This window comes from Arvicanthis niloticus, chromosome 15, assembly GCF_011762505.2.
Source record: "Arvicanthis niloticus isolate mArvNil1 chromosome 15, mArvNil1.pat.X, whole genome shotgun sequence".
Lineage (NCBI taxonomy): Eukaryota > Metazoa > Chordata > Mammalia > Rodentia > Muridae > Arvicanthis > Arvicanthis niloticus.
The window spans coordinates 26,440,359-26,467,245 of record NC_047672.1 but is presented as its reverse complement, the minus strand read 5'-3'; the positions used below and the strand labels follow the sequence as shown (position 1 = coordinate 26,467,245).

The window sequence follows — 26,887 nt, the reverse complement described above, 5'->3', positions numbered from 1 at the left end:
AAGTGATTGAAAAATCTTAATAAATATAAAATCCAAAGACCCCGAGAAAGTGAGACATAATTAATGTGACATAAAGAAACATTAAAATAAAGAAGTCTCACAGCAGCCCTTGGTGGCGAAGAAATGCAGAGCAAGGGAACAATAAAAATTTCTTTCATAGCCATTATTTCCTTACATGTTTAAAATATCTAATTTACCCATTTTATACAGGAATATCATTTCCTAGAAACCATCCATATTGGCATTTCTTTCACACTGAGATCGCTGTTTATTTAAAAAACTAACTGCCAACTCACATGTTACTTGAACGATTAGTAATGCAATGGATTTATGACAGTGAACCAAACAGGAACAGAAATGCCCAGTTCTTCGATGCTATGCTGGGTCATGTACATCCAGATTTCATTTTCAACACTTCTAACTAAACACAGAAATCCAGAAAGCGGCTAGAACAGAAACTGAAATGCCCATCTCACTGAACTGCAGCATCGGAAGCTATTAGTTCATCTCAATAACCCCACCCCCTCTCCCTCTTGTTTCCTTCCCTTTGTCTCTCCCTCCCTCCATCTTTCCCTCTCTTCTTTCTTCTCCATTCTCCCCTATTCCCAGATACACATTCTGAATACATTCATACACACACAATCTCTCCAGAATGAAAATTTATTCATGCATATGCTGACCCTTTGGGTTATAAACTCACATTTCTGCTTAAGCATATCTCCAAAATCAGACATGCACAAACAGAAAAGCAAGGAGTCCTCTCTCATTCCCTGACTTTCTAAGAATAAGCTTAAGTCCTGCATACCCCCAACAGCAAGCATACCACAACAGCAGACACTGACCTAACAATTGATCAGACAGTAATTTGGAGGAAACAAATGCAAAAACAGCACGTGGTGGTGGGGCATCAGGAGGTTTCAAGAAGAGCAGAATGCAGGTAAGAAAGTTAATGAAAGATGACAGAAAACACTCCACAGGCCGTCAAATAATAAATAGCCTTGACCCCGATTCCAATGGTCCATGTTACAGCCATATTATGGAGGATGTTTCCAGACTTACGCATCTTTTGGCCCTTCCTGAGAAAGATCAAAGACTTGCCGTGGATTCAGGTACCACATAAACATCTGTAGGACTTTGGTACCCTATAAAGGAATAAATAAGTAGATAAAAGGCAATTTTTTCCAAACAAACAAACAAAAACAGGCTCATTTTCTCTTAAATCATAATTAAGTGATCTGGAAAGATGACATGGTGCTTCAGAGTGCATAGCCCTTCTGTAGACGGCCCCAAGTCCATCGCTAGCTCTCACAATGGCAGCACATAACTGCATGCAACTAAGCCCCCCCCCCCAAAGATCTGATACTTGTGGCCTTAGTAGACACGTAGGGGCACGCTCGCGCACTAAACCAAGCAAATCCTTAAATAATAGTTGATTACAAACCATAGGGAAGAGTAGTTAAAGTCGTGAGCTTTGATTGTATGTATGTACTCACATACACCTGGACTGAGTGCATGCCCAGGTGAGCTGGGTGTCGGACCTGGATGTTCCATTAGGTTTACTGTGTGTTCTCTTTAATATGGAAGGGAGAGAGTTCACTACTGCAAGGCTCGATTGCGTTAACGTGTGGTATGTGCTTAATGAACAGTAATTATACAGTTGATATCACTTTGTAATGATAAAAAGTTTATATAGAAAGAGGCCAACCTGTGTCATTTAACATAGGTTTTTGCTTTGTCTGCACACAGAAAAACAGGCAATATTAGTTCATTGTAGTTTTACTGAAATAACTTTTCTCACTGACGCAGACAAAATGAAAGTATAAATATATTTTACACATAAACATTTTCTGTGTGTCTGGCATAGCATTCAACATCAAGAGTCAAAGGGCTGTGAGTTCAAATCCAGTTTGAATTACACAGTAACAGCCTGTATCAAAAATGAAATTGTCATATATACAAATAGAACTAAACTTCTCCTTATCAAATATATATGCTTTCATTTATACTTTGACTTCACATAGAAAAATTATTTCAATAAATTTACAGCCACCGAATATTACCCGTACTTCATATTATATGTGGAAAATAATAATCCAAACAATAAAGTTTACATTTTAATGTTAAATGGCATAGGCTGGCTCATTAGCCAATACTATCATACCCCATTTTAGCCCTTTCTGATCTACACGTCTGTGTTAGCTTAAACCAGCCCTTTTCAGTCACCTGATGTGGTTTGAAGAAACTGCAGTATTCATAGAGACAATATGACAGACAAAAATGTAGTTTAAAAGATGCTTCGTAAAGTTTACTGAGGGTTTTAAAAAAAGAAACAAATGATATTTTTAATTAATATCGACAGAGCTTTAAACTTGAGCAAAGTGATTCATTTTTAGCAACCACAGCCAAGTTATAGCTTGCCAAGTTCAATGCCGGTCCTTTAGTAAAGCAATGATCATTTCGAAAACTATTCTGGGTTTGCATATCATATCTGGTCTGCTGTGTGGAAGGACTGCCCTAGCAGGGCAGAGAGAGCTTGGGCTGAGAACTAAGGGGGGTTGTTCTGGGTGGTGGAGAGCATTTAGCTTCTGGCACAGGTGCCGTATGTAAATGAAAAAGGGGCTGTCCAGGGAGATTGTGGGAATCAGCTGACTTGCTTCACTTAAGCATCTAGCACAGCATGTGGCCCAGAACTTCCAATGTGCTGCTCCCTCTCTGCTCTTTGTACATCCATTTGTTCAATTACACTTGCTGTCTGGGGTCAGCTGTGCTTGGTAATTATCTCACTAGTGTGTGGGTTGGCACAGGAGCCAATTCGGGTCTTTTGTTCCTCAGATCCCCCAAAGCTGTAATCTCCAAGTTCCACCTTATCACATGTTTTCAGTGATTTTAGGAATAACATTCTATTCTTAATTGTCAGGACACCTCCTTCGCCTCACCAAATGAAATATGTTGCTCCTGGACAAACACCAACTTGGATTCAGGGACATCCTAGCAGCAACAGGAACGGTATTTTCTTTCTTCCCATTCTGAGTCTTGCTACCAAATGCATTCGGGATTATTTTGATCATACCATATGTTAAATAGATGACATAAGCATCGCCTTAATGACCAACAACGTTATACAACACATTCCACTGGCTGGACAGAAAGTTGGTTTTCCTGTCTTAGATTCATTCTGAAAGCAGCATGAATGGCTGGTGTTAATTATGCCTTCTCACCTCTTAGCTACGTAAGAACACACATCACAATTTCAGTTTCTCCTATTATGCAGACAATGTGAGATAATTAACAGCTTTCAAGAAAAGAGAATATAAAGTGCAAAAAGGTTATTTTGCTCCAGCTAAAGTTTCTGTAAAAGGTCTGATCAGCTGCGTGGTTTCAGTTTTGCTCATTGTAAATCTGTGTTCACTGGAACTCCTAATATCTTAATGTATCCTTCCAAGAGAGCAATGTCTACAAAGCCTGGCAAGTTGATCCTTCTATGACCCAAAATGTCTGTTCTCGGTTCAGTCTCTTGGACCAGCAGCCCTGGACTTGAGCAGAAATCATCTGTGCAAAAGTGTTTGGCTCCCTCTAAGCATGAACAGACAACATCGGTTAAAAAGTAGTGTTGAGCTGGAGAGTGAATAAAGTTCTTGCTATGGAAGGGTGAAGATGCTGAGTTTTGATCTCCAGCACACACTTAAAAAGACAGGCACATGCTTAAAACCCCAGCACCAGGGATGTGGAGACAGATATATTCCTGGAGCTTGCTGGTCAACCAGTCCAGACAAATCAGTGAGCTCCAAGTTCAGTCAGAGACTCTGCCATCAAAGAAAGACCAACTGTTTCTGTGATGTGCACACAGACACACATCTTATTTCCATAATACGGTGTGAAAAGAATTTGAACAAAAAGCGTTTCTTTAAAGCAATCCAGGTGAGTGGGGCATACAAGCTAGATACTCATAAAAGTTAAACACTCACACCTTTAAGTGAGATCCACCAACTCCTCTGACACTGAGAAGCTACCTCAATGCTTTCACGGAGGCAATGAATTAAACGGAGATGACTGATCAGACAAATGGGATATACTGGAAAAGGGTCATTTGCTTCTTTCTTGGTGTCCAGATGAAACTCTGTCATTTACGCAACTGTCACTAGCATGTCTAAGCACATGACAGTTCTCAAATGCTGCATGCCAAACACAAGGCCTGCAACTTTTATGCCCGAGTCTGGTTTTCTTGGATGGGGAGAGGGAGGGAACAGTGTTCATGAATTCCTGTTACACTCCTAGGTATAACAGCTTACTGACCATTGACCTCTGTAGCTATGATGTGATTGGATTCTCTTGGGAGTCTTACCAGGCCCCTCATCAGTTACTTACTGTCACTGGGCTCCCTCTCCAAACCAATCTGACCCACAGAAGCCCAAATTTGTAGAAAATAACAAAGGTGCATTTAGCTCCAGACTGAAACTTTCTCAGCACTTCAAAATCTAATGTCTTCACAGAGGCTATCCATTGAAGCATTTCAGAGACAGTGTATGGAATTAATTCCTCATTCTAAGTCAGTGTCTTTCATCTGTTCTCTATGCCTCTGTTGATATACTTGACCTTTGACTTAGGAGGGTGGCTTTCTCGGGGAACACTGGTTCCTAGCCTTCCCAACTTCCCACACAGAGGAGGGGTTGTGTCAGACAAAACTCTTTCTCCTGCCTTCGGTCTCCATCCCACAGGGAGAGTACTTCAAGGCTGATGTCTTAGTCTCTGACCAGTACCTGTCTCCTCAAATATTTCTGGTACCAACAGGACAACCAGTGTCTAAACCTTTACAGAATACCAGTGTCATGTGTACACTGATGGTGGCGGATAAACGAGAACAGCTAGTGTGAAGTTTAAATGGAAGTGTTGTTTAACAGAAACAGTCCTGGAATATGTTTAGTCCAATATAATCCTTCAAAATGCTGATTCCCCCCACCTCCCAAGCTTTAGTCGGGGAACAAGAGACAGTTTTCTTTCTAGCCACTAGATGGCGGTATCATCTAGTTGTTTAGACTAGTGGAAGTTTAAAACTGGCTTTGGAGCCTACTCTTCAGAGACGAAATGAGTCAGAAACACTGTTTACCTAAAACCAGATGAGTAGCATAAGTGAAATATTAACTGTTAAACTACAAAAATCATAATATGCCCACCCCTCTTATTGCAGCAGGAAGCCCTAGCCCGGCAGCTAGATTTGTCTCCTCAAGGAGAGGCAGAGGCAGCATCCAGAACATGTGAGGAATAAGAGGTTCTACCCATATGCTCATGGCCACCTTGACTTACTGAGATGCCGCCTGCGCCTTAACAGGCTCCCAGGAGATTATCTGCACATTGAACTTAGCCAGGTTACCTTGCTGGTGCTGTTTATAAACAGAAAGACTTCAAAAAACCAAAGTACTCTAAATCTAGTTTCCATGGCACAAACCCAAGTTAAGTTTTAAGGCATTTTCCATGGACTGGAAACATTTATCCAATCACGTCTCCTTTTTTTTTTTTTTTTTTTTTTTGCATGTTCCATTCACAGCAGTGTCATTGGAATGCGGAAAGTGCAGTGCAGCGTCTGTTCTGATGTTTGTCTCACTCACTATACAACTGTTGGTTTACTGTGCTCCATGCCCTAAAAATCCCCCTAGTACTCTTACACCTACACTCAGAGAGAACACAGACCCAGAGAACACGACCGCTATCATTGCTGAGGGACTGCTGCATCCCAGGGCCTTAGAACACAGTGAGAGGGTGACTGATTCTGAAAGTGGTGTAAAGAGGCACCGGTGAGCCTTGAAGGGTGCCCAGAAATTTCCAGCGTTAGAGAAGAGAGGGGACTTTCCTCTCAGATTCCCTCTCTGAGTAACTACACAGAACCCCTCTTCCGGTTCAGTCCTTCCACAATCTCCCGATCAGTCCAAAGTCACTCTTTCTCTGTGGAACTACACAGTTCTTGCACTCTGATGTGCCCAGTTTGGAACACAGGACAAATGTCACCTGATTTCCACCCAGCTATTGGCTCCTTTCCTGTCCTTAACAACAGAGATCTCCAAAGTCACTTAGGCGTCCTTGATCTGTTAGTACTTAGTGAACTGGGAAGTAGCATTAGATAATGTCTGAAGTCTTTCATCATTATTAATTCAGAGACTGGAACAGGAACAGGGCTGTATCATAACTGGCTTGTGGCTTTGTGGTAGCCTCACAAAGGCAAGGAAAACCAAAAAGCCTACGTGGGGTGCGGGGGGTAGCATGATTAATAAACTCACTTCAGGGCTGGGGTGTAGTTCAGGTAATGGAGGACTTGCCAAGCACATGTGAAATCTTGGGTTCTGCACCCAGCATTGCATTAACCAGGCATGGTGGCACATGCTGTAATCCTTAGAAGGGAGAGGGAGAGGGCAGGATGTTCAAGTCATTCTTAACTCTCCGGGAAGCTCAAAGCCAGCTTGGGCTACTAAAAAAAATGCATTATGCATTATGTAGGGAGTACCCTGATACAATTTAGTTGATGCTAACTAGCCTGTGGTGCTCAGACTACCAAACACATGAAATTAATTGAATATATTGCTGTTTCTGGATTCTCAACTGCACCAGCCTCATTAGGCTACAAGGAGGCCAGCCCCTGATGGGTGTGTCAGGGAAAAATGAACATCAACCCTAAGAAACCCCTCACTAGGTCCTTTTCTGGTATTACAGTAGAAGCACACCATTAGACTTGGAAGGACATTACCACTCACAGACAAGAAACTGAAGGGTGGAGAAAATACATGGTTTCTTTATTCTAACATCTGTTTTCCCTGTTCTCCATAGTACTGAGATTTATTTTAACATTTCAAGTGATCAGGAATCTTGAAGAATGAGGAGACCCGAGGATTCGTCGAAATCACAGGTTCCCATACGACAAGTTTCACTGTAACCAGTTCATCCTGGGAAATGGCCATTATTTTAGCGATGATGACATCATTTGGAAGACTCAGTCAAACCCCTAATAACATGACATCCTCACATAGGCCATTAAAGAAGCTCAGATCTCTACTTGTTGGTGGTGAAACTTCAAAGAGTCTTTTCTCACAGTGTAAAGTATACACACTTAATGGTCAGAAAAAAAGATATTTTTGCATCCAAATGCCCAAGAAAATAATAGAAAAATCAAAGCCCACAGAAAAGCCTTAAATAAAAAGCCCCAGGGAGAAATGAATACAAAGATAAAGGACTGTATTACAGAAAAAACCAACCTTGTCCTTACAGAGCAAGGTTGCCGCGGGAATGCCATTATCTTCTGTGAGGACATACTTGTATTCTTAACTGGGGTTAATAGTGAGCTATACTGAAGAGCTGGGCAGAGAGAGGAGGAAGTAATGGAGTCTTTAGAAACTGATTATTTTCTCTGGCCTTGAGAAACTTGTTTACAATGGCTGTGACCAATGAGCTCTGGTTGTCCCTGTCCCACAGGGACAAAGGAGTCAGGTTAAATTATAACAGAAAGAAATAAAGACACATCGTAAAGGTATCCTTAATTATGAAAACTAAGGGGAGAGGGACAGAGGGGTCACTGTTGTTCTCTTCCTCCTCCTCAGCGTGGCCATATTGAACACAAATCTTCCTTTGCTTTTTCAGTAAAATCTATTGACTAAGAGGAACTCTGAAGTGATCCTTCTAGAACATCTGTAAAGGAAACACTAGTTCTGAGGTCTTCTGAGTACCTCTGGTCTAGCTGTGCATGGCAGGGGAGTGACAGACCACAGGCTCAAGGCTTTGAGTCTGGTCCTGGTCCTGGCCAAGCTCAGATGCCTGGGCTCCTAGGATGCTATGTTACTCAGTACTGGGGGGTTGCATCTTTGACATATCGAATATTCAAAGTGAAACACATGAAAACTGACTCACCTGGTTTCCCCCACTCTTTGGGTTCACAAAGACAAGCAAAGGCTTCATGAGAGGAGAAGAGATGGGCTTGATCACAAAAGGACGGCCTTTGTTTTCCTGCTGAAGGAGGCAGGCAGCACCATTAGGATAAATACCCATCCACTGGATGTAATCACAAAGCAACGGGAAGAGAGAACACCGTGCACCCCTAAGATCATGAGTCTTACTTCATAAGGCTGAATCTTCATAGCAGAGTGTATGCATCGCCTGGAACAAAGCACCTCCCACCATAAGCTAGTCCAGAAAACTGAGCTATGCTTTGGATTTCACTCAGTTCTATACATGTCTGTTCTTATTGTCATCTCTATCATCAGCATCATTTTAGATGCTCTGCCTCTGGTACGGCAGGTCAGATTTGACTAATTGATGGATGGATGGCTTGTTGGATGTGGAACATTAAGGATTCCAACATGCATAGAACAGCTAAAGGGAAAAAGCCTACAGAAGGCACATCACAAAATTAAGTGTGGGCCAGATCCTTGGGCCAAGTAGCCTCTATAGAGAAAGCTCTATGTCTCACACATCTCTCTGAAAGACTTACCTCAGTTCCTCTTTTACTGGCTTTCCTTTTAAAACTTGTTCTTTTCTTCTTTCTATTGGAAGCCTTCAGGGAGTTCTGTGGGGAAAGGAGGGAGCAGCTGAACTCAGAGGCAGGCAGCCCTGGCGTCTCCATGCAGAACCATGTAGAAGAGGACAGCAGCACATGCTGTTGACTGCATGCTTCTCATGCTTTGACACTTCCAAGCCACTGCTCATGGGTAAGCCACAGACAGAGACCAGTCGAGTGCTCCAGAGTGAGCAACTGACTCCCCGCCACGAAGTGGCAGGGAGTTAGAGCCACAGGGGCTCTTATGGACTCACATAACAACACATGGTATACCTGCCAACCCTCCCAGTAAAAATGGAAGAATCCCAAATTCTCTGAGGGGCTCCAGTCTCCCGCCCAACCAGGTCCGTCTCCCGCCCAACCAAGTTCAAGTTCATCTCCTGGTATGGAGATCACCTATGTGGAAATGTAAAAAAGGAGGCCATTTTTTTATCTTTTTCTTTTTTTTCTTCATTTCCCTTCTTTGTTTACTTTTTATGATCTGCTTTAGTAGTAGCTATAAAACAATGCTTAACTCCAGTAGAACTTCACAAGCCAACAGTCTTATCAACACTGAAGCATAATATTTTAAATGCTGGAAAGATGCCCTATTGTGGTTACTTACAACAGTGGAGCAGTGAGCATTGTTTTTCTCTGTGTCAGAAGACCCATTAATTTAAATGTCTTCTCTCCACTAAGTAGCCTTAAACATTTTTATGGAAGTAACTCAAAGTTGTTGACACATAGTGACTCTTAATTTTACTTTAGAGAGTTTATGAACCACACTCCATGATTACTTTGTCTAATCGTTTTCTCTTGTCATTTGCTACAAATACTCAGAGGAGGAAGTCTTACAGATAGTCACACTTACTGGCTGAAGACTGAACATCAATCAGATTTAACTAGTGGACTTAATAATTAATTAGACTACATCTTCACAACAGTAGGATAGTACTGACCATAGAATAGATGTTTGACCAAGTGTTGAGAGCCTGAAATGCAGAATTCTTAGCTTAGACATTAAAATACACACACTTACATTATTTGATCAGTTAATAGTTTTCAAACTAGCTTGAAGAAACTTAAATAGCTAATCTGCACGTAATTTTTTCCTTAGAGCATTCAAAACTAAACATTAGTCTATAATACACAAATAAACGCATCAAAATCAATCCAAACAAGCCAACTTTTTTTTATTTTACTTAAAGAAGAAAGAAAGAAAGAAAGAAAGAAAGAAAGAAAGAAAGAAAGAAAGAAAGAAAGAAGCAAACTGATATGTAGCCTGTGTTCACCAAGGCTGGGGAAATTTTTTGAAGAACCACCATGCATCCCCAAGTTTTCTTCTTCCATCAAAGGACTTCACAGACTCTCCAGAAAAGAGATTCGGGAAACTGGGTGCTCCTGACTCTGGAGTTTTTCTTGACATTCATTATTGATTACACTTCCCTTGCAAACAGTTCTCCTGCCTTTGAAATTACTAGGCTAATGAGATGTTTTGCAATGTTCTTGTCTCTTTTTCATTATAAAAGTTGATGCCATATTTTGGTAAACTTGTTTATGAGAAAGGGATGATCTGGAGTCTGGAGCCATTGCAGCTGCAGAAGAAGTTTCTGTCAGACTTCATCAAATGATCCTCCAAACTACTCAACCGGCATCACAGAGCAGCCTCACTCAGACCTAGACCCTGGAAAAGACTCAATCTGTCTAAAGTGAAGCCAAAGCAAAGATTTTTCTTAAAAGCTTCATGAGTGATACAATCACGATAGTATCATGTATCTCATGATGAAAATGTGGGTTTGTACGTGTGGAAAATGGTACTAAAGAGACCCCGGTAAAGTAGATCACCGTGAGTAAAGGAGGACCATGACTCTGACTGGGCTCGCTACAAATCCAGCAGCAGCTCCCTACGATGAGATGGATGCACTTTGTTGGGTCAGGCAGATGTTTAAAATAACAGGTACTTGGTTTTAACACGGAGTGATAATGCCCACCTCACAGGACAGTTGTTAAGTCTGAACAAGAAAAAGTACGTGAAGCAATTAGTTTTGCAGCCATCCCATGCTTGCATCTGCTAACATCTGTTTGCCTCACTACCTAGCACAAGTCCTAAGCACACAACCATACTACAGCCATGCTCAGGATGTGACCGCTTGTCTCCTCACTGCTATGGTGTGTGAGTTCATTTCCTGTCTAGACCAAATAAATGCAAATACCAGTTGCTTGTGCTTGCAGGAATACACTAGGGGCCTGGGTTCTTGACAGAGCTCAACAAATAAATTCCAAGACACAGTTCTGCACCAGGTGAAGATCCTCCACAACTTTCCTAAACTTATCATAAAATTTATAGCATTCTGGGTAATTTGATGCTCAAGCACATTTGGAAAACATGAAATTAGAAATGAGGGAGAAATGGAAAAGCAGGACAGGCAAGGAAATCAACTCTAGGAAGAAGCAGATATACAAAACGGTCTTTCAACAGAGATGTAGCAAGCCTCACCAAGACCAGTGCACCCGAGGCTTTCTTCACAAAACAAGTGTAGTCATTGACTTTCAGTACCTGGGCGTGTCTATGTGAGATCCCTGGATGTTTTATATTATCAAGAATGGTCAAACAGCAAGAGCAAGTATCTGGCATTTCTCAGCACACCTCACTATTCCCACAGCTCCCATCTGTTTGAGTACCAATGTCCAGCATCTCCTCACTTACAAGGTAGCAGCACCTTGTGTGGAAGAGATAACTAGGAAGGCAGATTTGGGATATACCATAGCCAAGATGAGCTAAGAAACCTACCTTCGATAACAGCAGAGCCTGCCCTTCCTGGGATAGTACTGGGGAATTCAACAAAATAGCCTGCTTTGCAAGAATACAGAGGCAATGTCAAAAGGGGATTGTAAAGCACTGGTGATCAGAGAGTCAAGAAACCTTTCACCCTTCTCTGACATTCTAAATCAAAGCCTGCCTGGCTTTGATTTACAAGGGCAGCTAACCCCGTGGCCTCAATGATCCCCTTACAAGATCAACACCACTCAGCCTTGGTTTTGTGGTCTTCTCAGCTCAACAACAGTTGGCCTCTAGCTGTTCTATGAAAGATGCCAGAAAAGATAAAGGCCCTTTGTCTTCTTGGACCAGGTGTCAGGGCAATCTTACCTTGCCACAGAGCTAATCCTACCAACCAGTTATCAGAATTATGACTCCCTCCTGGACAGTTCGGAAGTCCTTATGGATGAACCATTTAACTGTAAATGAAACTTCAGCTCATATTCCCCTTGAGGGATTTTTTTCCAGGTTATGGGATCATAAATAACTGGTTATATTAAAAGACCTTGAAATGATATATCACTTCATTATAACCGTGGAAGTCTCTCCCATAAACACCAGACAACATTTTGACAGATCACAGAAGGAAGAAGCCAGAGTTTTGTGTATTTAAGGGACGCTCACCTCCTGCTCCAGGTGTCCCACTGGAATCAAGGTGGTTCTGATGACAGGAAAGAACAAAGAAAACTTGCCTCTGACGTTAAGGAGCAGGTCTCAAGAGCTCCGCGTAACATCAAGTCATACATGCTTACAGTTCTTCAGAGCTCACAAAGAAATGGTTTAAGCAATTCTGTGGGACTGTGTTAGTCAGTGAATAGAATCTGTCATTCTGTCTCACAGGTCTCCGGCAATAAAAGATCATCCAGTCATAACAAGACAATTAAGAAAAAAAATCTCATCCATGAGTAGAAAATGTGGACACTGCACTGTCTGTAAACAGGACATTATAAACAGTGTAATACCTATCAGTAGGGCATGGGTCAACTGTGAAATATCTACTAAGTGGAAATAGCATTAAGTGACCTATTTTAGAATTACATGTAGTGCTGGAGGCATCTAACTAGGATTCTTGTTATTAAACAAATTAAGCAAGTTCTAAAGAATTATCTGCACCACAGCACCACACATTAACAACCCTGAACCCTGTACACACTACAGTTCCATATCTGTCCTAATGGTGCATCTCTGTGCACGTGAACCAGTAGTAAAAATGTGGATATATAATGGAAAAGCCAGGAGAGGTGTCTAAAATTTTAAATTAATGAAAGAAGACACTTGTATTTGAAGTTCCCTTTGTACGAGTATAATACATGTATACTACTCATTATTCACTAAGCTTTAAAAGCCTAAATACAATCCTCCTTTGAAGAGACTACAGTGTCCCAACTCAGTCCCTTGAGTGTATGTTCCCTAGGGGAGACATAAATCTATCTAAAACATTATTTGTAGATTCTAGGAGAGGAAGGCAGACTTGCATGAGGGGCTGGTCACTGCTCAGGCTTGTTGACAGATTCTTAACACATGCAGAATTTATTCTGAAGCAGTGGGCTTCTTTACAGGAAAGAAATGATAGAGTAAAACCAGTGATTTCGAAGGAAAGCCCGGCCAAAGTACGTAGGATAACAATCAAAGAAGATAACCCTGTCAAGGAGGGAGAGCGCTATTAGCCCAGTTCCATTACTAAGGATGGGAAGAAAACCTGTGTGGCCACCACTACTGAATTCCATAGCCATAAATTCAGGGGTTGCTCATAGTGCTTGAGTTCGTGATCAGACCATGATGAGAGAATTATAAATTGTGGAATACAGAGCAGGTTAACAACATGGAGGCAGAAACAATGTCAGAAAATCCTGTAGAGACATTGAGAAGAAGCTTAAAAGAAGAAAGGCGGGGTATGGCAGAGTAGAATGGCGGCCCAAATGGGAATCTCTACTGTCTGTCATCTGTCTGTCTATCTACCTCATCTCTCTCTACATATATGTGTGTGTGTACTTATATAAATATATATGTATATACATATATATATTTCATATTCTAATGTTCTTCTATCACATTACTTCAAAATACGAGGTCAAGAAGATATTCTTAATTAAGTAAACATTTAATTAGCCATGATCCAGGACACCATTATATTCAGCCTAATTCTAAGGATGACTAAGATGAGCTCTAGGGCCACAAAGATTATCCTTCCTAGGGAAACACCAACATATCTCAAACATTGCTGTGGACTCTGGAATAGAAATTCAGCCATATATATGCCCTTAATAAAGAGTTCTCTTCCTGTTCTCTTAGATGTTTACTCCTACATGCTTTGAGCATTGACCTAGCATGCTCTAACTTGGCTCACAGGCCCAAGAATATAATTTTGTACACACTGTGCTATTGTGTTGCTTGCTACTCTTTTGACAGTTCTAAACCCCACCCACCTTTTAAACAGAAAGATAATCCCTACATCCTCAGGAAGTTTCCCCCCAGACTAACAAAAAGAGACTGGCTTAATCAGGAAAACTAGTAACCGCACGGAATGAGATTAGGTACTAAGATAGCAGATTCAATTTGTATTAAGAAAAGGCTGTGGCTCTCTAAGCAGGCTTGTATGTAATGGAGGTCATGACTCACAGCCTGCCCTTTAGATTGGCAGAAATCTTAACTAAACTGTGAGGCTTGCAAACCTTGCTCTCTGTCAACTCCTCTCAGGCGTCAAACAGAACGTGTGAGCATCCAATAAACGCTCCCTGGTATTCACTAAAACTCCGGAGACCTGCCTTCACAGAGTATCATTGCACATGGGTGAGGACAGTGGGCTTTCATGAGGATGGGAATCTGGTTCCATGAGAGAGTCTAGTGAAGTCAGGTGATGGGCCAATGAGATGAGCCTGATAGCTAAGCACCAGACCATGACTACTGAGGGAGAAAAGCAAACCACAGCAGTTAATTTTTCTCTGCACCAGGCCAGCAGCACCAGGATCCGGCAGTTACCTGAGGTTTCTTCACCTTAATGATCCAGGTAGGTGGGACAATAACAGCAGCGTGAGCCCCCAGGGAGCAGGGTTCCTCAATATGATGCAGCATGAAGCAGGTCACTTTATTGTGAAACTGAAGAGAAAAACAGGCTAATAAGCAATTCTGAATAAGAAGTAATTCACAGCAAGAAAGAGTAAGTACACACACGCACGCACGCACGCACGCATGCACAAAAAATCATACATGCACACATAAAGAACACATACATGTCATCAGCATTCAACCAGCCTGGGAACGTAGAGGCCAGAGTAACTCAATCCAGTGTAGACATAACAGTGGTTAACAGCATTCCAACTGTCTAAGGGACTATTTACATAAAGAGGCTGAGTACCCGTGAGCTCAATCTAACGACACACAACTGTGTCTGATAGAGAGTGTAGAGAAAGGAAGACAGCTGGGAAGACAATGTCCATGTCCTGCCTGTTTGCGTCTACCACAGTTGTAAATCCTCCCAAGCAACCTTTCCAGTTTAGAGAGCCAGGAAGGAAGCAAGAGGTCTCTTCTGGATAGCTGTTCATCTCGGTGGCAACAAAGCACAAAGAGATCCCTTCTACCGGGCTTATCTAAAGCCCTTAAAAATACAGTGGCCCCGTGACTCTCCACAGGCCCAAGGAGCTCGTCCATTCCAGGAAGGAAGGAAATATAAGCTAATAACAGTCACCGCAGTACCCCAGGGTGAAGGGCTTAACTCAGTGTTAGGCTGGGAGGCTGGCATGTGACCTCAGTGTAGTCACATTTGCGATCACCTCTTTTGACACTGGGGTGGTAGTCCTGTGGGGACATTTCATTTCTAATGGACATAAAATCAGCACGTGCAATAATTAAAGGACTTGAGTCTAATCGTGGTGACTTTTTAATTTAAATTAGTTTCAACTTGAATTATACTTATTGTAACCAATGCACAGTTCACCGTTTCAACTGGAGCTATTTAAGAGTGAACAGGAACCACTGGTGACAATGTTGGGAGACAGCCATCAGTTAAGACTGTCTGAGGAAAACTGGCACACACAGCCAGTCTAATTTGATTCTGTGCCATCACAAGAATTTTGTTTTCATTTCTGCATACTGTGAAGCTCTCGTGTGATGCAGTAGCTAATTTGTGTCAATTAAGAAAAAATACTGATAAAATAATTAATAATTCATCATACCACCCATTATTTGGAATCTGCAAACAAATTAAACCAGAGGATGCCACACCACAAAAATATCATTTGAACACCTCCTTTCAAATTTGATTACTTTCTTTAAGCAATTAAAATCTCAATGCATAGCCATTTCATTTCTATAGTACAAGGGCTTCGAACATTGCCTAAGCAACTCTTTCAAGTTATATTTGAGTGATCTACAAGCTAGAGACTAAGAGGTACTCTTAGGACTGTGTATTTTTAAATGTTGGAGCCAAGACATATACACACAGAATCCAGCTCCTTAACCCCAAACACTCCTGCATCTTAAGATGGTCAGTTATTTGTTTCTTTATTTATTTGACGTCAAATTTCCTGGAAGAAGTTACCTGTACTACTAAAATATGTCAATACCATAATTTGTGTGCAATATTTTGCATATGTGACCTTGCAAAATCAATTTCCACACTTTCTGGGATATTAAAATTATGTGAAATTGGCCAAAGCTCTATCACAATGGTTAAGTAAAAAGTCACTCTCTGTAGTGACTCAGTTAGCTGACAGATAATGAAGAGGATAGAGGTGTTCACCTTAAAGTGCTCCGAATTATCAGACCCTGAACAAGATACATCACCTCAGGGTCACAGGGGCAGCAGCCTATCAGAGCAGATGAGATGCTGCCCCAGCAGCAGCCTCTGACCAGTCCAGGAAAACAGCAGCATGGGCAGCATTAGAGATTGTTGACACCCAATCCCAGAGGGAGATACTGCCCCTAGGACATGGAGTTTCACTGCAAGTAGGATAGCCTTGTACTCGTGAATATGTTTTTAAACAGAAGCACAGAGATTACATACGTGACAACTGGGAAAAAAATGGAAATGCCAAGAAAAACAAACCGGGGCAAGATGGTGGCACAGCAAACACTGAACTGTCCAGACCAGTGAGTCTTTGCCTAATAACCGGAGGCTCTTGACAAATGAAGGCCCTGAGGAAACTGTTGGGTTGGATCTCATAGACTCGATAGAGTGCAAAGAGTCTGACCCACAAAAACATCAACAGCAGTTCATTCAAACTATACCTGTTCCAGCCCTACTGCTAGTTTGAGGAGCTGCATCTGCTATCTGTAGGCCTGTGAAGCGTTATCCTAGCTAACACAGCACAATCCTGCTTTTCAGGGCTCCTTTGCAATAAAGGTGATGCATTTCTATCTACGCAGACACTCCAAAAAGTAGATGGGAAGCCGATATGCTAGCACAAGCATACAATCCCAGCATTCAGTGGCTGAGGCAGGAGGGTCACAAAACGACAGCATAGTCCACACCATTAAGACTCTATTTTAAAAACAAGGAATGGATAGACTGTAAGCCTAGAGGAGGGGTTAACAAACTTTCTGTAAAGGCCTGGGTATGTTACCAATCCTGAAGTCATCTCTGAGGTATCACCAGTTACAGATATTTCATAAATGATAGGGTGTGGCCCATGTTGTGATTGTTGTGTACAGAAATAGGTGGCAGCCACATTTGGCCCCGGATGCTTTAGTTTGCCAACTGGGCTGAAGTGAAATGAAAAGCAGGCACAGAGGCAAGCAAATAATGAAACTTAGCATCTGTTCCGGAGAAAGGGGTCAAGTAGATGCTTTTAAGAGTAGATAGGACAGGAGATAAAGGAGTAAATGGGACATTAGTGTGGGATCTTGAGGAACACACATGGTCAGTATATGGAAGGGCTGTCTTTTAGTGGACACATGGATAGTGGACACAAAAACAAAACAAAAAAACCTAAACCTAAAGAACAACACAAGAGGCAGTCGTTCTTCACAGCCCCATAACATAGCCACCAACATCAAGACCAGGGGAACGCAGATGCAGAGCTCACTGGAGACTCCCTATGTTGTACTCTGGTATGAATCCTCAGCAGGCCAGTGGACAGGGCAGACAGTGGGTGTCCTAGAGAAAAGGAACACTAGATTCCAGTCCCAGGGCAAGAGTCAGGGAGGGTTCCTAGTCTTTTATCCTGGACTCCAAGCTGTACAAAAGAAGTAAAAAAAATTTCCATTTTCCCCTACTTATATTTTCTTTTGTTCTACAATTTTACTCTCCTTCTTCTTCTGAGGATGCTATCTGAGAAAACCTGAATGTCCAGCCAGGGAGATATTCCACATGTAGGCAGGAACCCAAGCATCAGAAAGCCCAGTTGTGGTCACACGTGAGCCCATGTGGCTTGATTTTTTCTGGCACTTACCGCCTGCTTGCACCAAGAACAGCTGATGGCCACGATCTCTTTACTGTGGAAGGAGAACTTTTGCTGGAAGCCCTGAGACAGTAGGACAAGAGACAGAGTGTTTAAAACCTCTTTCAATATAGCCCACAGTTGCCCTCCTGAGGTTTACAGACCTGAGAGAGGCCAGGGTTGTCATCCATTGCTATAGTAAGTGTTACTGCACGTGCCACACCACACTACCCTCTCCACCTTCTGCCATGCAATGATTTTTCTATTTCAGAGCCATCTGGAGCATGAAACAAAGGAGACAGTGGTGTCTCCAACACCATAAGCTTCTCTAAGCACTAGCATAAGAGATTTTCCTTTAAAAAAGTCTTATACATTATATATGAACATGTACATATATGTGTGCATACACATAAAATAAATGTATACACATATATTATAAACTATAGATAGTAGAATAGATACAGATATATACACAATGAAAAACCATTGCTTCACTTAGTCATATTCTACAGAGGCTCTGCTCAACTTTAGTATCTGAGAACCCCCCAAAAGAGTAATTAAACGCCAAAGGCAATGCCTAGATGTCTGGGTCTGGGTAAAGTCCAAGCTTAGACTAATAAATTCAAAGACTCTCACCCTCCCCTTAGGATGTCTGTTCTCTCTCTGTCTCTGTCTCTGTCTCTGTCTCTGTCTCTGTCTCTCTGTCTCTGTCTCTCTGTCTCTCTGTTTCTCTCTCTGTCTCTCTGTTTCTCTGTCTCTCTGTTTCTCTCTCTCTCTCTCTCTCTCTCTCTCTCTCTCTCTCTCTCTCTCTCTCACTTGCTCAATCTCTCTGGTTTTTTTTTGTTTGTCTTTTGAGACAGGGTTTCTCTGTGTAGTCCTGGCTATCCTAGAACTCACTCTGTAGACCAGGCTGGCCTCGAAGTCAGAAATCCGCCTGCCTCTGCCTCCCAAGTGCTGGGATTAAAGGCGTGCGCCACCACCACTCGGCTAGGATGCTGTTCTCAAAACAAGCAGCTTTTCAGTTTATTCTTAACCAGGATGCAGTAACAAAGACAAAAGTTGCCCAAAAGTCTCCACAGATCAGTGGTTCTCAACCTTCCTAATGCTGCAACTCTTTAATACATGTTGTGCATCTTGTGGTGACCCCCAAGTATAAATTTATTTTCATTGCTACATCATAAATGTAATTATGAATCATAATGTAATCTTATTTGCAGGATATCTGATATGCTACCCCCAAGGGGTCCTGACCCACAAGTTGAGAACCACTGCCTTAGATGAACCAGCAAACTGACTCTTCCACAAAGAAAGGTAATTCTGCATAGGAAGTACACAGTCATGCTCAAAGAGTCGACTCTCAGATTCACCCATTTCATTCCTCCGGTGTGGTTTCCCTGCCAAATCTAAAAGACTCAATCTTGCTGTAGACTTCCTGATCTTCTGGCTCTTAACAATCACTCTGTTCCCTGTTCCAAGATGTTCCCTGAGCCTTACGTGTAGGGGATGTATTTTAGGTGTGTCATTTGGGGCTGGGCACCTCACAAGGAATTGTTCTCTGCTTTCTGACGAGATGTGGCTTTCTGTAGTGGTCCTGGTCTATGTGAAAAGAAGTATCTTGGACAGAAAAGAGAGCTACACTTAACTGTGTCTGTAAGAATAAGTACCTAGAATGCAGTCAAGAATTATCCTGGTTAGGGAAAGTGGCAGTATTAAGGTCTCCTATGAGATCTCTGACCTCACTCATCCCAGATAAAAAAAAAACAGTGCCAGTCAGGATTCCCTCCTCTTCAGTTAGCCTTAGGTCTAATTTAGACAGATGTTGGTTACCACTAAGGTATAAGAGCCACTATTGTTTCTGGGTTGACCATAGACATGGTTCACAGGTGTCACAGCTTCCTCTTAGGCAGCTTGAGCTGCACCTTACGGTACTACAGAAGCTGATCTTCAGGAAGGAGGCTTTGGCTCAGAGCCAGCTCAGTGACTCTGTGTCTTCTGTCCAAAGCACTCAGTGTCTTCAGGAATGTGGTCTTACTTCACCTTCTGGGAGTAAACCAAGGGTAACAGAAGTAGCCTATAGACAGTCTGTACACTGTCATTGCCAACAACTCTGAAGGAGGTTTCTCATGCCTGGCACTGGGGATTTTGTTAGATTCTCTATGGCTCGTGGGGAAAGCATTATCACTTTAAGTGGAGTATTTCATTCAAACAGTGTGTGTGTGTGTGTGTGTGTGTGTGTGTGTGTGTGTGTGAGAGAGAGAGAGAGAGAGAGAGAGAGAGAGAGAGAGAGAGAGAGAGAAGAGGAGCATGTGTGCATACACAGACTCACATGTGTTATATGCAAATTTAGATAAATATAAAATAATATGATTGCTTATAGCTTTCTCAAGCATCCTAGTGTTATTATTCCTTCCTTCCTCCCTCTCCTTACTGACCCCCATTCTCCTCACCAGTTAAAGCCCCTCCCACAGAGGCAATAGAAGGGAGAGAGGGAGAAATTGCATGACTTCTTAATTTGGATTTGTAAGATTCCTTTGGCTTTGTAATTACTTCTCCATGACAATTGGCAATCATGAAGATATTTTCACTCGTTGTTGAAGGAAGAGTTAACCATTCTTAGAGAGTCTCCTGTCCTTAGGAAAGGTGCTCACAAAACTGACTCGGGGATAGAATCTGGTATCTTACCCTTTGGGAGAATTTGTTCAATTCCTAAAACAATTTAAATGGCTTCTGGACTAATACTATTTATGCTGAATCCCTGATTTCCTTCTGGGAGTCTAGTGTATTTTTCTGTGTTATGAGAAAGGTACTTAGGCAAAGAAGCCTCAGTGAAAATCCTAGGCGAAGAGTTTTTATGAGATGGGTAAATAATATTTATATGTATTTTTCAGCTTACTTCTGCAGGGACTTAGCATATTTTACAGGACTCCAAGGCAAAGCCAGTAGTTATCTGGTTTCTTCATGGCTTCTCTCTGTGTTTTCTTTTTGCTGACCTTGTTTTGTGTCTTTGTGTTATAATAAACCACAGACAAGCTGCCTCCTACAAGCTCCCATGTAAAGCACTGCTCCTTGGGTGATCTTCAGATCCCCGGGCACAGCCTCCCCAGCTGTGTCTTGCTAAACCTCCTTCTGTCAACAACAACCACTTTTCCTCAGGATAATAGTGCCTCTGTGTCACATATGAACTGAAATATTGGGTCAGCTTTGACCTCCATACACTTACAGCAATCACCAGCCCAGCTCCACTGTCAAGTGTCAGAACCCTGACAGGAATATTACTGAGAGGACAACAAAACCTAATGGGCTTGAAGATGATGTGTCCAAGGCTTTTCAGAAATATCAAACTGTTCAACATTTTCCAAAGAGGACAAATTGGCTTTGTGTTGGAGACACATGGAAACTTCATTGAACTCACTTTTGAAGGAACAGTAAGAAATGTGATCCTGTCTGATCGAAGGAGCAAGTGTGTCAGGGAATGCAATAAAGGAACTAGGGTGGGTAGAGCACATGGATTTCTCGGGCCCTGGACCCCATGCCCATCCGGCATTCTGGTATGGCCCCTGCTCACTGCACATGGGACACTGTGCTCGTGTTATGACTTGTCTCGGTATCAACAGGCCTTCCCCGCTTATTCTTGACTGTCACAAGGTAAGCTGGTGTTCTTTTGGTGTGTGTTTCCTGATCAAAGGCTCCAATGACACCTCTTTTCTTAAAGAATAAACCATTTATTCAGACATTTAGAAATACCCACAGTCCTCCCAATCAACTTTGGATATTTCCTCCTCCTCCTCCTCCTCCTCCTCCTCCTCCTCCTCCTCCTCCTCCTCCTCCTCCTCCTCCTCCTCTTCCTCTTCTTCCTCCTCTTCCTCTTCTCCTTCTTCTTCTTCCTCTTCCTCTCTCTCTCTCTCTCTCTACCTCTGTGTGTGTGTGTGTGTGTGTGTGTGTGTATCTGTCTGTGTATTGGTGCATGTGTTATACATGTGTATCTGTATGTACATTTGCATGTGTCTGGGCACATGCATGTGTGAGCGCATGTTCACATGTGTACATGTAGAGGCCAGAGGTTAACATTAGGTGTCTTCCTCAGCCACCCTCCACTTTATTTTCTGGGCAGGGTCTCTCACTCAGCCTGGCACTTGCTAATTCAGCTAGTGTGGCTAGCCTGCTTGGCCTAGGGATCATTTCTCTCTGCCTCTCAAGGGCTGAAATTACAAGCAGTTAGTCAAATGTACCCAGTTTTTATGTAGCTGCTGGGGTTCCAAACTCTGACCTTCACAGCTGCATGGCAAGCACTTTGTCCACTCAGCTGTCCACTCACTTTATCCCCCAGACCAACATTTTGACATTGATATACCACTCTTACTATCAACAAATTTCTATAAAGCCAGAAAGGTCTATTTATACATCATACTCTGCCTTGTTCTTTTAAATTTACATGTCTAAGACCACCCTCTTTCTTTATTCTCAATCAATCAGCTAGAAAGCTGTCATACTATACGCAATATCTACATTTCATACCCATGGCAAAATCTTCAAAGTCCCCTGAAATCACTCCAATTTGCATGATCTCTCCATTGCCTGTGGGCTACATCCTCTGGATCCTAAGTTGGACACTATTTAGATGTCCTAAGTTACTGGTGGATATGTTTGTCCTTCTCCAATGGAACTGTAATATCTGAAGTGGGTTACTATCTCATTCTTAGACATTTTAAACTGTTCTTTAAATATTATGGGCCCAGTGTACATACATATGCTGTTACTAACTGAATAAGAGTTGCCACATCTTAACTCAGCTCTGAACATCGTCCTCTCCAAGCTTTAAACATTTTACCCCAAGTTATCTGAAACCATGCCTCTTCACAGGACCCTCACCCAGGCAGAGAACCAGACCCCAACAGACAAGGAAAACTTGCTAGATTTCTATATTTCACTCGTAAGTACTCAATATTGCAATGTTGTTTGTGAGACGGCAAGAGAGTGAAATGTGTGGGGTGATAATAACTGTAACCTCGTTTGAGATCTGCTAAATGTTATGACCCAGGCACTGGTCCCTCGAGTCATACATATCACATAGTTATACATGAGGTAGAAGCAGAGAGATAGGAAAGCTGAGATCAACTCTTGTTTTCTCATTGCCTGAGTGATTTCAGGCAAATCATAGACTTCTAACTTCTCTCTGAACCCAAAAGTGGGAACAATTCAAAATCTCCTCTAATGATGACAATAAATTGAGAGGTTTTTATAATATTACATACACACATATGGGGGGGATGTCTATGTACACATGTGAAAGACTACTTTTACTGCTAAAAATCTATCAGATGGAACCTCCTCTACTTCCATGCCAAGAAAGCCTTCTCCTTTCTAAGGTAAGACTGGGTGCTACTCTATGCATTGATACAACTTGGGTGTGTCCAGTTGCATCCACTGCATTGTGCATTAGCCTTCCAGCTTCAAGAAGAAAACAGACACCCTCTTCTACGGTGCTGACAGCCAGAACATACCCAAATACTCACCACTAGGCCACCAAGAATAATGGTTCTACAGAACTAAGCATCACGGTTATTCAGAACTGCAATTGGTCACCGGGAAAACGAGCCTCCCGGTAAGCAGCTTGGGTACTTCATTTTGGATTCTATTCCCTCCGTCACAGAAACTATGGCTTCAGAGTTATTGTCTAACACATGTACATAAACAGAACTGGTTCACAGTCTTTGTGGACAAAGTTTCCACAGACTACCCACTCCAGAGAGATTTTGGCCAGTCTCCTAAACATGATAAAAAAAAAAAAAAAAAAAAAAAAAAGCCAGGTCCCAATCACTTGTACTACTTCCGGTCCAGATCTGCTCTTATGGCACTGACTGGATTCGCTGGTTGAATTTCAAATGACTCTGTGGTTTTTCAGAGGAAAATAAGGACACGAGGCCAGATGGTCTGAATCCAACTGACTCCAGACTTAAAAATATCAACGAAGTGGTTCTGTCGATTCGTCGGAGATTTTTTTTTTTTAATCAAATTGAGCCTTTGGGATAAAGTTAAATAAGGCTTATTCTGATTGACTTTAAATTCGGTTGCCTCTGTCTTCTACCATCTATGGCACATAGGAAACAGCACATTACAACCTCGGCTGAAACTAGAGGAGGGGGATTTATGTAAAATGGGCTGAATTTATTTTATTGACTTTGTATTTAATTGAGATTTGAGATCAAAGAATCTTTTGGCTTGAGGGCTATTTTTTTGTTTTGATCCAGTGAAAGAGTAGATATTCACCATGCTTCCAAAACTTTAAACACAGTATCTCCAGTATCCACCAACATGCCCAAGGCTCATAAAGTGATAAAAAGTCCAAACACAAAGAAATTATAAAATAAGACTCAATTGGTGATTTGCCCCCACTGATATTTGTCTTTGAGAAATAGAGAATTTCCAATAGTTTTATTCAAATATTTCCTAAATCTTGAAATGTATTATAAACATATACTCATACGCCCTACACTTGCATCTCTGAAACACTTAGTAAGTGTGGTACAAAGCTCACAATGCCAGCAACAGAAGGCTGAAATTTCACAGTGCAGCTCCTGTACCTCTCTTTTAACTGCATCTTGTAGGGTAGAAATGCCAAGTGATTTGGGACTCACTGATGGGAAAAGAGACTCTCCCATTTTAAGCAAGACTTAGCTTGAGTTCTTTCAACAGAACCTCCACTAACTAGCTGAATCTGGTCAGTGACCTAGACCTTCAAGTGACTGAGGTGCAGACCCACAACAACCATCTAACTGGAAAAAACAAACAAACACCACCAACATCACAACAAAAGTTTTCTCACCAGGAAAGCATGCCAGTTGTGTTAAGCCATTATCCACTGCCTTTTAGAATAATCTCATCCAAAGAGGAGGCTTTGATCCTTACTTATCAAAGTTACCAAGAAACAACTCCTTCCCTGATATTTACAAATTATTGACACATTTTCCTCCTGAACAAAGTGTTCAATACAGTCTGCCACTGGTGTTTCTACTCTTGTCTGGCCCTGTGAACAGTTAGAAATGAGTATGCCAAAACACCTCTTCTTTATTTGGGTGGCAGAGTATAAAAATTGTTATCAATGACTTATTTTTTTTATAAAACTAAAGTTTATTCAGCAGGAGGAGGGGGATGGGATGGGGGTTTCTGGATGGAGGGGAATGGGGAAAGAGGATTGCATCTGAAATGTAAATAAAATATCCAATAAAAAATTTAAAATAAAAAAAACAAAAAAATAAACCCTAAAGTTTCTTTATTCATAGAAAATTGTGCTTCTCTGAACTTCCTTCATTTCTTGCACCGATGTCTGTCTTGAGCAAAAATGGTTGCAAATATTTAAGACTTTAAGAATAGATATGTGAGCACTGGTCTGAACTGGATCGTAAAGAACAGCGCCCTGCAAGTCAGGAGTAAGTAGCCTTATAACTCCCAAGACTGCTGCAAAATAGTTGATTTGACTTAAGGTTACATTGTAAGAATCACTTTTTAAAATTGTAAACACTTGTCTATCGGTGTTAACTGTGGCATTAGTTTAACCGTAGCTCTGCACATTTTTGGCTCACCTTACTGTCTGTGGCACACTTATCACTCGGGCTGCACTGAGTCACACCTTCAGACTGACGCTCATCCTTCCCTGGTAACGTGGGAAGTTATTCCTTTCCATAATCACTGGCAACTAATTTACACTAACCAGAACTGGCCAACAGTATCATCTGATAATTCCTGCTATGTTTTTCATTCAATAGACTGAAGATCCTTGCAAAAAATATATATATATATATAAATTGAGTCTCCTGGAGTAGGAGAAAGTAAAAAAAAAAATCTCATAGAAGATTTTATTTTAAAAAAAAAAAACATTAAAAAGAAACAAACAAAAAACCCTCAGACAGCAGAAAGCAGAATTCTCAATACAACTTAATACCCCTCCTACAGGTATGACCATCTGTATAGAGAAAGATTTGATGCCAGAATCCACTTCATATGCCTGACATTACACAAGTACACAACTTAGCCCAGGACCCAAGAATAGCTACCAGCTTGTACTTAAATTTATATATGGATGTATCTATCTAGCATGATACTTGTGTTTAATCTTTTATGGTCATGCTAATTTGAGGAGAGAAAGAAACATAGAAATTTTTATGAATGCATGTGTCTGTCTGTGTGTATGTGTATGTAATGTATTTATATACACATATGTCTCTGTGTGGTGTTTTTGTGTGTGGTATATGTACATGTTTACATGTGTGTGCATGTAGTAAGCTGCATCCTCCTCTATTTCTCCCTGTCTTAGGGTTAGGGTTCCTCACTGAACCAGACCACCCTGTTTTTTGTTGTGGTGGTTCCTTCTCCTCCTCTATGATGGCTTACCAGAAAGCTCCAGATGCCATCGTGTCTCGGCCTCACTTGTGGTGTTGGAGTACGTAGGACATGAGTTCACACTCAGCTTTTTATATGGGTGCTAGAGACCTTGCCCTGTATCACCAGGCTTGTGCAGCAAGCTCTCTTACCCACAAAGCATCTCCCCAGCCCACGACAAAAAAACACTTCCTGAGATAGTGCGCATTCTGTTCAATAAAAACCAAGCTGTATAAGACTTTAAATGCTGGGCTTATCCCCATGCCAGAATTCCCAAGAGGTTCCTTAAGTGAAAGCATCTTCCTATCAATGTAATTGACTACCATTATGAGACTGTGTCGCCATGTAAGCTCATTTCTACCTCTGCTTGACCCGTAATTGATATCTTTACCAGTAAAATATTATTTTACCCTCATAATGATTTAAAAAACAAATAGCCTGAGTTCCAAGACAGAAATAGATTGGTTAAAATAGTTCACATTTTAATCTGTAGGGTAGACTTAATGTTAACACAGATATCAAAGAATCAGGAATGGTTGAACAGGGTCATGTAACTGACAATCATGCCGACTGTATGGCTGGGCAAGTAATAACTGGTTGTCTTCTCCCCTTAACTAACACATCGAGGGAAATACCTTTGCACTAGTGGGAGTAAATACAATTTATTTTTGTATAAACTTTAAATGTCTCTCTCTCTTTGTGTGTGTGTGTGTGTGTGTGTGTGTGTGTGTGTGTGTGTATGTGTTCCAATCCAAGACAATTGAGAGAGAGACAGAAATTAGTCAGACCCTGTTCCTCATGCCT

The 26,887-nt window shown here is 41.6% G+C and overlaps 1 protein-coding gene across 4 annotated transcripts in view; it reads right to left on the bottom strand.

The window, feature by feature from the left end:
- The window catches only part of Dgki (diacylglycerol kinase iota), a 423,756-nt gene that overhangs the window by 187,144 nt on the left and 209,725 nt on the right, over positions 1 to 26,887 (bottom strand). For 2 of the 4 annotated variants that reach the window (XM_034519548.2, XM_034519550.2), the window contains exons 7-11: positions 17,720 to 17,791; positions 14,310 to 14,426; positions 8,468 to 8,542; positions 7,888 to 7,986; positions 1,060 to 1,142 (exon numbers count right to left, since the gene is read on the bottom strand). In XM_034519548.2, coding sequence (XP_034375439.1) covers positions 1,060 to 1,142; positions 7,888 to 7,986; positions 8,468 to 8,542; positions 14,310 to 14,426; positions 17,720 to 17,791 — 446 coding nt within the window. The remainder of the gene's footprint in view (positions 1 to 1,059; positions 1,143 to 7,887; positions 7,987 to 8,467; positions 8,543 to 14,309; positions 14,427 to 17,719; positions 17,792 to 26,887) is intronic. The other 2 variants (XM_076913542.1, XM_076913543.1) reach the window with 1 other exon arrangement.